The 13,575-nt window shown below is 31.3% G+C and overlaps 1 protein-coding gene across 2 annotated transcripts in view; it reads left to right on the top strand.

Moving 5' to 3' along the window:
• Nucleotides 1–13,575, top strand: part of LOC130899215 (methylcytosine dioxygenase TET) — a 99,367-nt gene that overhangs the window by 63,388 nt on the left and 22,404 nt on the right. Inside the window, exons 3-4 of one of the 2 annotated variants that reach the window (XM_057808967.1) lie at nt 4,988–5,056; nt 8,747–8,923. In XM_057808967.1, the coding sequence (XP_057664950.1) occupies nt 4,988–5,056; nt 8,747–8,923 (246 nt within the window). The remainder of the gene's footprint in view (nt 1–4,987; nt 5,057–8,746; nt 8,924–13,575) is intronic. The other variant, XM_057808968.1, reaches the window with a different exon arrangement.

The following is a 13,575-nucleotide window of genomic DNA, read 5'->3' as shown; positions in this document are numbered from 1 at the left end:
AAGCAGAGTGCTTTTTCAATATATGGACTGCACGATACGTAAGTTTGATGAATTTATCCCCTAATAGTCATATGAGTATCATCCAAAATTATTTCCAGCCATACAGGATGTCCCTAGAGTAGTAAAAACCTAATCAAACCTAACCAAAAGTAGTTAAAACAAAGCAGAGTGCTTTTTCAATATATGGACTACACAGTACGTAAATTTGATGAATTTATCCCCTGATAATCATATGAGTATAATCCAAAATTATTTCCAGCCATACAGGATGTCCCTAGAGTAGTAAAAACCTAATAAAACCTAACCAAAAGTAGTTAAAACAAATCAGAGTGCTTTTTCAATATATGGACTGCACAGTACGTAAATTTGATGAATTTATCCCCTGATAATCATATGAGTATCATCCAAAATTAATTCTAGTCATACAGGATGTCCCTAGAGTAGTAAAAACCTAATAAAACCTAACCAAAAGTAGTTAAAACAAAGCAGAGTGCTTTTTCAATATATGGACTGCACAATACGTAAGTTTGATGAATTTATACCCTAATAGTCATATGAGTATCATCCAAAATTATTTCTAGCCATACAGGATGTCCCTAGAGTAGTAAAAACCTAATAAAACCTAACCAAAAGTAGTTAAAACAAAGCAGAGTGCTTTTTCAATATATAAACTGCACAGTACGTAAATTTGACAAAATTATCCTCTAATAGTCGTATGAGCATCATCCAAAATTATTTCCAGCTATACAGGATGTTCCTAAAGTAGTATTAATATATAAAACTTATGAGAAAGTCAAACAGAAATGGTTACTGTGAAGATGTCAGATTTCAATCGTGGCCGTAGCTGCTTGGTGGATGACGAGCTACCAAAAAACAGCGACAAACAGTAATATTATAAAAACAAACACCAACTTGTACTGAATGGTCAACGTATTGAGATCAGAAAGATAGAAACGGCTATCGGCAATATAGAAAGTGAATTTTTCAGAGTTTAACGACGTGGTTTAAGAAAAAGAAAGAGCGAAACTCCATAAAATGTCAGGTTTCTTTCTTAGGTCGAAAACTTTTCAAACAAAGTAGGTCAGGAAATAAGCATGATCAAAAATAGATGATTGTAGGTCAGAGGTAAAAGCGACTTCGATAGTATTGATGACCAAGCAAGACAGAAGACCAGGTTAAGGTCCACCATTAGTTATAAGTGCTTTCAATGCGATTTCGAAAAATACCGCAGAGATAATTGCAGAAATCGTTGCCTAATGAGCAACTAGCTGATGAAAGAAAGTGCTACTATCGGAGGATGAACCTCCCGATTAATCCCCAACGTGGATAAGTGCACCCAGGGCAAGCACTGCTAACTAATATCTTCACACATTGAATTTTATAACTACGATATATAAATTATATATGTTTTGAATATATTGAGCACACCTGGTAATATAGCCGTGATATTTTTTATGTGTGTATAGTAGTTGTTTGGACAGCCCTTGATGTAACGACGCACCTGGTTAGTTCAGTACCGGATATACAGTCAGACAGACGGTTTCTCTACCACTTGCACCCAATATGGCGAGTAAATTCATACCAATTTATACGCATTTATGAAAATATATACATGGTGTCCCACGACGAGATAAAACTATCTGTATATGGCAAAATACTTATAGTTAAATCATGAAAATTTCTAAGTTTGAGTTTTCGGATACGATCTTTTTATATAAAATATTTTCAAAGATGACGGACTTCCGGTTCTACTGGAACTCGAGTGTAACTTTGTCATTTTAAATAGAACACCCTATATATTAATAAATTTTTGAAATCTACGTAAAATGTTAGTATACTTTTATCTAAAACCTTTTTTCGATAAATGCATACTTTTTGAGTTATTAATTTTTTTGTAAAAAATTTGACCGTTGCAGGCCTTTATAAATTATTTTTTCAAGAGAATACCGTTAAAGATATGAAAATTATTTCTGTTCGGTTGCTTTTAACAAGGGCAGACGTATTTGAATCTATGTTAGAAAAATTTTTAATTTTATACAGGATGTGTTTAAAAAGTGTTCAACTTCATAAATATCAATTTTTTTATTTTTTTAAATAGAACCACCCTGTTTTTTGGACTGTAAGTTGGATTAGGATCTGTAAATACAATTTGATTTGATTTTTTTATAGACCTTGACAAGATAAAAAAAATTTTTATTTCTTAGTGCTCGGGTCAAAATAAAATTCAGACCACACCTGCCTAACTAAAAATTTTCAGAAAACACTTAATATCTGGCTAACGGTAAGGTTTAGGTATCGAAAAGTACACATACATTTTCCTTATTTTTTACCCCTGAATGCATTAAAATAGAAAAAACCGGGTGGTTATATTAAAAATATCGAGAAATTTGATATTTATGAAGTTAAACTTTGAATACTTTTTATACACACCCTGTATAAAATGAAAAATTTTTCAACATAGATTCAAATACGTCTGACCTCGCTTAAAGCAACCGAACTAAAACTATTTTCATATCTCTAAGGGTATTCTCGTAAAAAATAATTTATAAGGGACTGCAATAGTCAGATTTTTTACAAAAATTAATAACTCAAAAAGTATGCATTTTTCGAAAAGGGTTTTTAGACAAAATTATACTAAAATTTTATTTAAATTTTAAAAGTGTATTAATATATAGGGTGTTCTATTTAAAATAACAAAATTTGCAGTCGACTTCCACTAAACCGGAAATCCGTCATATTTGAAAATATTTTAGTTAAAAAGATCGTATCCGAAAACCCAAACATAGAAATTTTTATGATTCTACTATAAGTATTTTGCCATATAGAGATAGTTTTAACTCGTCATGGGACACCCTGTACATTACGATAAGATATTGCCCAAAACGTACTGTGTCCATTAAAAAAAAACAGTCACACAGTTTATTTTGTACATTCATCACATAAGTTAAAAAAATAATTTGTCAAGTCGTTTAGAGAATAAACGAGAAAACTCAATTTCAGTGCACAATTCTCTGACATTCTTTATAACAATTTTGACAAATATTCGTCGTCTATTTGGTTCCATTCCTTTCTCAAGATATTCCAAAGATCTGAAGTGTACCACTGCTTTCTGACTCAATCGGGTTTAGATCGGGCGAATATGACGGCCAAACCTTTACTTACAGTACATACTTCGAAGAATGCTTGGGATCATTTTCATGCTGGAAGATAAATTGTTTGCCGATCCTTTAATATTTTTTATAGCCTTTCCTTAAAATCTCTCCGGTGGTTCTTCCTCCCAAAACATCCTCAAACCATCACCGAGCCTCCACGGTATTTTACCATCGAGATAACAAATTGATCTAACATCCGTTTTTCTTTTGACCTGCGCACTCCTCTCTTGGACCCACAAACTTTGACTCTCTCTCACTCTTCATGCGTCCAATTTTTATGTTCTTCAGTCCACTGAAACCTCTTAATTCTATTTTGACGTCTTAAAAGAGGTTTCTTCAATTCAACCCTTCCAAAAAGGCCAGTTTCTCTCAATCTCTTTTTCACTGTAGAATCATTCAAAGGCACATCCCTAGATTCAATCATCTGAGCTGCTATCTCTCGGCGCCTGAGTCGTCTATCACGTTTATCTTCATCGCTCCGTAAACGTTTTCTATCGCCAAAGCTCCTGGTGCATGTATTCTAGTATTTGATATGTGACAGCGAGAGTAACCTATCAAAATACAAACCACTAGCTTAATATCATATTTGGTAATCTCAAGAAGCTCCTTATCTCATTAGGCGTTAATTAGCTCTAGAATATGGAATCTTTGCTCTTGCTGTTTACTTCTTCATTGTCTGGTGGCCTGGTAACCACATTACAATATTTCTGTTAGTTAGTGCTGTTGGAGTTCGTTTCCAATCCCAGGCTACCTTGAACATGCACTCAATAGTCTTCAGGGCGCTTGGTTATAGGAGAGAATGTAAATGATTCCATCGAGGTTTCTATCCAAATACTCCTGAGCAATTTTGCCTGAAAAATTGCTCTTTCCCTAGTCCAGAAATGCTCAATCCAGCTCATCTGCTAGCTTTGGACCATCTGTATACCAGAGAGATGCGTTGTCCTCTCATATTCCCTAACTTTTCGGTTTGGATTAATCAATGAGCGCTGTCAAATGTTTATTTTTTTTAAAACAGGTAAAGGGGAGGCAGGTTGAGCAGCGCCTCTCTTTCAATAAAATTACCCGTTACTAAAACATAAATATTTGCTGAACAAATATTCGAGGGATGCTACTTAAGTTTTAAGATATGGCAACACTGATGTGAATATGTCAAATCTGTCAATATGTCATTATGAAGTTTGACATTTTTAATGGTAAACTAGAGCTATTTGACAAATTCATCTTGGATTGGATTGGATTAAACCAAAAACAATCTGCCGATCAACTCGCTTCGATTTTTGGTGATGAAGCATCATTTTGATCAACCTAGTATAGCAACTATAGCACTTGATAATATTATTCCGATTCATGTTTGTGGTTATGTCAATTATGTTAAATGATGTAACTTTGTTGTTGGGCATTTAAATTTGAAAACATCGATGATGTGGTTAAGCTGATATTGCAAGATGGTCCTTTGACATACCCAATTTTTAAAATAAGCCCGATCTAATTTTGAAAATACCCCGTATAAATTAGTGTTTTTTCTAATGATATTGAAAATAATATTGACAAATTAAATGGACGTTTATTTTCATCTGAAAAGTTGTTGTCTATACGTAATTTTTTATATTCTTTATTTCTAGAAAACACTTAGAGATATTTTAACTTAAAACTCAAATGGCTTAGTTCTTTTGAGCCTTCATATAATGGATTTTGTTGTAATTCTTATTGAATGTTTCTCATAGAGAAATAAGTTGATATTATTTTATTTAACCGCTTTTTATTTATGATTTGCAATTAACGATGTGCTTTTTTTATTTTCTTTTCATTTATTTGCTTTTCTTGTTTTGTTTTAGAACCTCTATCAAGATGGTTTCCTACGTGGTGAATCGCGAAGAGGGAGGGGCAAAGGAAGAGGTGGAGCGGTACGTTTTTTTTTCTTTGCTTTTTTTTGTTTTTCTCGTTTTTCTTTTCAATCTATATTATTTAATCGTTTCTTTACGTTTATACGAAGACAATTTGAGGTACAAATTTGTTTTCGATAAAAAATGTACTCTATTACAATAAAAATATAAAATTTTCCAACATATTGCCCTTTTAAATATACACACCTGGTCCAGCTGCTCAAAATCGCGTTTGCATTACTATGAAACTGCTTTCCACCAAGTAGTTTATCTTAAGTCCGTGTTGGCAAATCAAAGTAGTTCTAGGAAACCCTCCAAAAGTCCAGAAGAAGCACGACAGAGTCTGCACAAACTTCCATAGCTAGATCAGTAATATTTAAAGTGGTTCAGGTAAACCCCCAGATGTCACCGAAACTCGACAGGGGTTTCAAACTTTCATGTTTAGATCAGTAATTCATAAAGTGGTCCAGGTGAACTTCCAGAGATTCACGGGCGTCCAAACAAATTTCCATTATTAAATCAGTGATACCCAAAGTGGTCGACGTGATCTCCCAGAGATCTAGGGGAATGACTCGACTGTACCAAAATTCTCGTTGGTCCACGTCCCAAAAAAAAAAACTTTTAAAACCCCTGCGCTACAACCATGACCCAGAATGTAGATCCTGATTTCTTAAGAACACGCATCTTTGAATCAAGTTCATTATTTTGACCGTATTTTTATTTTTGATATACAAGAACAATAATTAGGTGTCATGTGGTGTATAGTGGAAGGTCGATCAACTTCTACAATAAATTATGCCAAACAAATGGTTGTGTACAATTCTGAGTCGATCGTCGTACATTGCTCCAACTTTTGTTGTATTTAAATTATACTAAAAGGCTGTAACTTAATCGGTGTTACGAAATCGATGATTTGTTATAAGGAATCCAACAGAAATCAAAATACTAATACCCAAAACAGCCTAATTCTTACGATATGTTCCGTGACGGTATTATTGCGTTTGAGGTTATGTTAAACAACGTAAAGTTTACACCGAAAATGATTTTAACACTTCAAATAAATCAGTGCTGCCAACAACTGAAAAATGACTAGCAACTAGTATTTTTTTACTTTTTTTCGTTTTTGTTTTCAATCTATTTTATTTAATCGTTTCTTTGCGTTTATACGAAGACAGTTTGACTTGAAAGTGAGTTTTTAATAATTACTTTAAAGCAATAAAAATATATTATTTACAACATATTGTGCTTCTAAATCAACATACGTTGTCAAATTTATTTAAAATCGCTTTCCACCAAGTTCGCGTCATCAAATCAAAATGGTCCAGTAAAACCTCCATAAGCCCACGGAAAACTCGACAGAGGTCTGCATAAACTTCCATAGTTGGATTAATAATCCCTAAAGTGGTTCAGGTGAACCCCCAGATGTTCACTGGAGCTCGATAAGGGTTTGCTTAAATTTTCATGGTTAGATGATTACTAAAGTGGTCCAAGTGAATTCCCAGAGATTCACGGAAATCTGGACAGATGTTCAAACGAACTACCATCATTATATTAGTGATTGAGGTTATGTTGAACAATGTGAAGTTTACACGGGAAATGTTATTAATAGGTTTTTAGGCGGGTATTATGAGATCTTTAAAAATTGCAAATAAAAGTCATGATTGCTATTACTTAACTTTGTTTTTATATCCTCGGTAACATATGAAATAAATTTCATCTCCAAAACTAACTATATTCTATAATGAAAAATTTTCAGTTGTACATATTTACAGCATACCCTGTATTATTTATTATTTTGTGAAAAATATTTATTTCAGTGATGATATGAAATATTCCTGACCCTTCCTGAAATCGGTACAAAAACCGATAACACAGGAGTGGAAAGGATTCAAAGCTGCATCTCTAACAAATCGTCGAAAGTCGGTTGTGTGTGTACAAGAGATGCGTTATTTTCCCTTGGAAAGGTGGTAGTTATTGATTTTTCGACGTACGCATGCGTCGTACTCGGAGAAATTCGCAATTATACAGCATAGGGGGTTTCTTCTACACAGAAAATTACAAGTGAATAGCATCCCGAGCATACCGAATACGACCTTATGAAATATGTCGTTTAGGATGAATTTTGGTTATTCAATAATTCGTTGCTGTCATATTCGAAATTCAACACACGTATAATGGGTACAGCTATGACAAAATTATGCCGTTCGAGCGAATGATAAGTTTTTTTAATAACATTTCCACTGGAGGCGCAGTACGATTTTAAGGTCGAATTACAAAATTAATCATTGTGGAAAATTATGTGGCTTGACTCTACCTAAATTAATTTCGCATTAATTAGAATTTTAATTAGTTATTTATCGAAAATTTTCACGTTTACTCGCTATTTTATATTTTTAATATTTAAATTGTATTCTAAACCAAAAAAAACTATTTTAGAAGCATAGTAATAATTTGTGTGCCGATAAACTTTGTCATACAATATAAAAAAAGAAGAAAAACCTTCTGGCATATACTTAATGGTAGGCAACCAACAATACACAAAATTTTTCAAAATAAATCGGGTTGTTAACCTTAACATATTTCCTACTGAAAAAAACCAACCACAATGCTTTGATAAAGCGATTCTTAATATGAATTTATTATACCACAAAACTTTGAATCGATGTTATTACAAATAACCTAGATAACAATATCTGCTTGTTGAAAATTCATTCGTATAGCATCGTTATTGTTCGTTGGAAATGTAAAACTCTAGGAACTACGTTTTTTTCATGGGTTTACTACAAATTGATTGTTTAAAAAGAGTAGGATATATTTATCAACATCGTAGATAATTTGTTTGTTTGGATTGTGGGGGTAATCTATGTATAATTATAACCTTAGTCTACAACATATCTTCTAACTAAACGTGTTCTATTAAGAAAATTTTTATAACCAAATGTGTTCATTGAATTTATATAATTGATAAGACTGATTTTTATACCCGTGCATATCGTTTAAGTGAAAATTGAACGTTTGATTTTTAGTTATTTGACGGTACTAATTAGTACTATAATATATTTTTGGTATGTATAAAATGTTTTATTGATTCATTTTTTCTATGTTAACCTTCAAATGTATTAATATCTTATTATTTATAGATAATAAAGTAGATTTGAGTTATAAGATTGAAAAAAAAACATTGCGTGTGGTAATTCTAAAATTAATTTCTTATTAATATTATTATGAAGTGAACACATTGTAAGAATATAACTTTTAATATTTTAAATTATGAGTTTATTTAATTATACGTATTATTATCACTATTATTGATAATATAAATTTCGATTCTTTCGCATCCATTTGCAGTGGGAAGCGCATGTCTAATTCAAAGCTTTCTGGTAGTGCTTTGACTATTTGTTGCAACGAGGAACTATTTTTAAGTCATCAATTTCGTATTAATCAAATTAATTATGATCCTGATAACGAAAATGATTTGTAAGAAAATATTTGTTGTTTTCATTAAGAAATTTAAGATACTTTAACCTATAGATGCATAAAAAAACCCTACAAATATGGAATGTTTTTATTTTCTAAATAAAGGAATTTTATTTTCAAGTTAAATAACGTAAACGAATGGTAATTAAGTGCTTGAATAGATCTATTTACGAGAATAGTAGGTATAAAAATTAATCTTTTCAGACGTCAATCATAAGTAATATTTTTTTTCAGAGCTACCGTGGTAGGAAACCCGCTGGATCAGGAGCGCCTTTAGGGGGTGGTCCAAGTCTAGTTTCGAACGAATCGAACGGTAGTTCGGTAGTTACCCCCTCGGTACAACCACCTTCGAGACCGAGTCCACAACCTACCCAAGTGCAACAATCAATGCCCGTCCAACAACAACCAATGGTGAGTTTTTATTATTTTTTTTTCTTTATTTATATATATATTAAATTAACAATGAAATATATAGTGATGGAACGAGAGGAAAAAGAGGAAGTGATAAAATTTGTTTTTCTTATCTTTTTTTGTTGTAACTTTGCATAAATTGGTTTTTCCATAGATTTTGGAGATGTTCTAAAGTGTGATTTGTTCTTCCTCCGTCTAATAAGTTTGTTCAATTCTTTTTTTCTACCCAGCACTCAATCTTCTGACTACTTTTTCTTCTCTTATCTCGTTGAATCGCTTGTTTATTTTTCGTTGTTTTTCCACTCGATAATTCAAGTTTCCTACTTCACATATTCTAACTTTTTTCTCTGTTTATAGTCCGAAGGTTTTCACCTCCGATTTCCATGAACCCGCATCGATTTTAATGAAATTTTTACAGCATGTAGGTAAAAGCAAATTCTACACTATGCTGATGTGTGATTTTGTCCTAGGGGGGAGATCAACCCCAACTAGTTGAAAATAACCGCGGAAATTGATAGAGGTCTAAATTTTAAGCAAAAAATGTTATTAGCATTTATTAAAAAAAATCAATAGTTTTTGACTTATACTTTAACTGTATCACCGGTCTCTGAGACCGTAGGAGAAATTTGGCTGTTCCAAATTGGCATATTGAGTGTGTTGATGCCCTTGGAGATCGATCACTAACGTATGAGGATTCTATAAAAAAAATAAAAGGGAAAAACTTCCTGAATTCTTACCATCTTCAAACAAAAAAGTGGGGTCAAGCCTAAATGGATTTGCAGGCAATACAACTTTACTTTCTGTTGTGTCTAAAAAAGAATAATTCAGTAATATTGATATTTTCAATGTATGGACAGAAAAAACAAACCAGAAAAGGTATGTTACTACAATAAAATGAAAGCAGGGGTGGACTTGCTAAACATGAAATGTGAGATATATTCATCCAGTCAAAGAACCAGAAAATGGCCCCTTGCAAAACTCCTAGCAATGGAGCCACATATGACTAGGACAGTTGAAAATACCAAACGTACCATGTGACATCATGGTTACCATACAAGCATATGTTGGGAACACAGATCCTCAAAACCCAGAGGGTTGTATCCCAACTGACAAGCTAGAAAAAAGGAAAACCAGCTCCAAGTGTCCATCATCAAAGAGGAGGAAGAAAAATTATAAATGTAGTTCCAAATTGCATATATTAAACCATAATTTGAAAGATATCTTGGCATTCAAATAAAAGTTTGGCCTAAGTAATGAAAAATACTCCGAGACCGGGTGATACTGTTAGTGATTGAAAATTCATGATACGGTTAAAGTGTAGATCGATTTTTCATCAAATACTTTTGATTTTATCACAAGAAGTGTAGGAACCCAAAATGAAGATTATAAAAAGAAGAAATTTGTTGTATTATATTTTCTTTAGGTATTATACAAACCGAGTTATCATTTATTCAAGATTGATTATTTTTATCGAAAGAACATTTTTTAAAATTCAATGTCGAGTAACGGAAAAACGAAATATTTTTCAAAGTACTTTTAAAAAGCTTTAAAATGAGAGTTAGTGGAACTCTCTAGCATAAAAACTAAGAAAGTTATGGCTGAAATAACACCCTTAGCAATAGTACTCGAATTGTAATAAAAATATAATCAAGTGATGATTTACTTTATTTACTTACTTATAATGATTTCTGGAAGTTTGAAACAATTTAGAATGCATAATTTCCAAAAACATTATGTTTAAAGTAAAAAATCATTTTCAAAATTTTTTTTTCAACATTTCTACAAAATATAAGATATACATAAAAATTGATAAGGAACAAAAAGTCAGTATTTTTTTTTAACAAACATTGTGCTTTTTTTAAAATTTCTGTAACTTCTAAAACAACTGAGACATAACCTCACAAATCGTACCCTAACGTATACCATTTTTGAACCCTTTAAATGATGCCCTTCAAAAAATAAAGGACTAAAACTTATAGGTTATAAAATTCTCTATAAATTTTCGTTTTTAGTGACTAATTTGCTTGAAAATTAACCGAGATGTGGCCAAAAAACTAAATAATTTTTTTTTTCAAATTTTGGAGCAGGTAGATTTTGGATTATAAGTGAAAATATGTAAATAATTTTTCCATTTTTCTGCCATAAGTGTTGATTTTACTAGAGACAATTTTGAATAACATAATATTCAAGCTAAAAGACATAAAAAATGTTAATATTTGAAATAAATAAACCAAAAAATTGTACAAGTACGTCTGCAAATATTTATTTTAATTTTTTTCGAAATAAGGAATGGTTTGTAAGGGTTGAACATTTGGGATGCAAAATATTTGAGTTGAACATGAACAAAAATAGTTCATTTAAGTAAGCTACTACAAAGTAATTGAATTTTTTAAATTTTATATTAACCAGGGGTGCTTTATAAGATATGAAATAAATCAAGAAGGGTTAAAAAATTATAAATACTGTATTAAACCATTAAATAACTTTTATTCAAACCTTAAAAGTATTTTTTCACTCATTAAATTCTTCTAATTATAATTTTATTGATTTTTTGCATTTTGGTTGCCTCTTGTAACTGTTTTGTTTGAAATGTGAGGTTAGGAGCTTCTGGAACGTATTACTTCAAATTTCTTCGTAGATTTTTTACGTAGTTTAAATATCTTCTATTTTGTAATTTGTCATTTTTACCCCGGATTTATAAAAAAAATTACTACAATAAAAAAATAATTGAAAATGAACAAATGAAAACAAATATTTGTAATTGGATACGGTTTTATTCTTTTTCAAAATATTCTCCATTAAAATCATTTTGAACGAACTTCACGAAATTCATCCTGTAACGAAATACGACGAAGATTGAATATAGAAAACAAGCGAAACGCGGTAGCTCGAGAAGTCGAAACGAGTTGATCTTTTCGTTTAATCCACGTCGAAAGTCATAGAAAATCATGACAAGAAAATGTTCGCGATGATTAATTCCATTTATTGATCAAGATCTAATCTGTAAACAACTCAAACAACTCTCGTATGACATCACGTTCTGAGTACGTCCGCCATTACAAATGTCAATGTCAGATTCGACGTATTCACATCAGTATTACCATATTTCAAAACTAAAAATTTTTTCTAATTTTGTTTATTTTTTCGGTGCATTTATGATAATTTATGAGACCTAAGTCTGAACGTGGAAATTTCAACATTTTTTGGGCCGTTAATAAATCCAATCAATTTCCCTATTTGTCTCTAAAAATAGTGTTTCCGAAGAATGTTGGTTTCCCTTCCTCCTATCGTTTTGTCTACTAGTTTTCTTTTAGTTCATTTCTCAATTCATCTATGGGTAACTTCGTTTTAGTTTTTTTATTTCATGAATTTTCATTTTTTTTGCTTTTAAATTCTTTCTTCCTCCTAATTTCCATTATTTTATCTCCTTTCATTGTTTATTTTACTAATTTTCTTGTAATTCTTTGTTAAATTGTTTTATGTTTGTCTTTATCATCATTATTTACGATGACGATGCCTTTTTACTTAATTTATTTGTCTGTTTCGTACTTTTCTCTTCCTTCCAATTCTTTCTTTATATTATCTCCTTTCCTTCATTTCCCTGCTTCTTATCGTTCTGTCTACTTGTTTTCTTTTAGTTCATCTTTCAATTCACCTATGGGTAACTTCGTTCTAGTGTTTTTATTTCATGAATTTTAATTTTTTTTTTACTTTTAAAATCTTTTTTACCACTTAATTTCCATTATTTTATCTCCTTTCATTGTTCATTTTACCAATTTTCTTGTAATTCTTTGTTCATCTGTTTTATGTTTCTCTTTATCATAGTTATTTACGTTGACGATGCGTTTTTACTTAAATTTTTGCTTGTTCCGTAATTTTCTCTTCCTTCTAACTCTTTTTTTCGCTTTATATTATCTTCTTTCCTCCTTCCTATCGTTCTGTCTACTTGTTTTCTTTAGTTCATCTCTCACATCATCTAAGCCTCCATTAATTCTCGTTCTTTATTAATCAATCTTCCATTTAAACGAGTTCTTACTTTTGTTTTCTTTTTAATTCCTCTTTCAACTATTTTACACCTCTTCGTTGTTTATTTCACTCATTTTCTTGTTATTCTTTGTTCATCTGTCTTATGTTTTTCTTTATCATTGTTATTTGTGATGAAAACGACTAAATTTTTGTTTCTTTTTGTATATTTTTGTATGTTTTTGTCTCATTTTTTTGTATTGTCTTCATCTCGTTGCTTCCATCTTTCTGTTTAATTGTTTTCTTCTAATTCAGATCTCGATTTACCTTTATCCTCGTTCTTTAAGGTACAAAATCTCCTTCCTTCCTTTCACCTCCTCATTTCCACTGTTTTTTCGTCTTATAAATATCCTTGTCTTGTTTTATCTATTCAACGTCTTAAAATACAGCCTTAAATTCTTCTTATATTTATTTATCTCACTTCCTGCTTGTGTTTTATGCGTTTTTCCTTCCTTTTCACCCCCTCATAACCATCATTTGATCTCCTTCCGTCCGATTTATCGACTCGTTTCCTTACAACTCATCGCTGATATCTTTTCAGACTCTCTTTATCTTTTTCACAAAGTACATTCAAAAAAGACAAGTTTTAGAAAAAAAAAAAACAATTAAATACAGTGGAAACTCGATTA

This window comes from Diorhabda carinulata, chromosome 11, assembly GCF_026250575.1.
Source record: "Diorhabda carinulata isolate Delta chromosome 11, icDioCari1.1, whole genome shotgun sequence".
Classification (NCBI taxonomy): domain Eukaryota; kingdom Metazoa; phylum Arthropoda; class Insecta; order Coleoptera; family Chrysomelidae; genus Diorhabda; species Diorhabda carinulata.
This window is presented reverse-complemented; position numbering and strand designations above follow the sequence as displayed.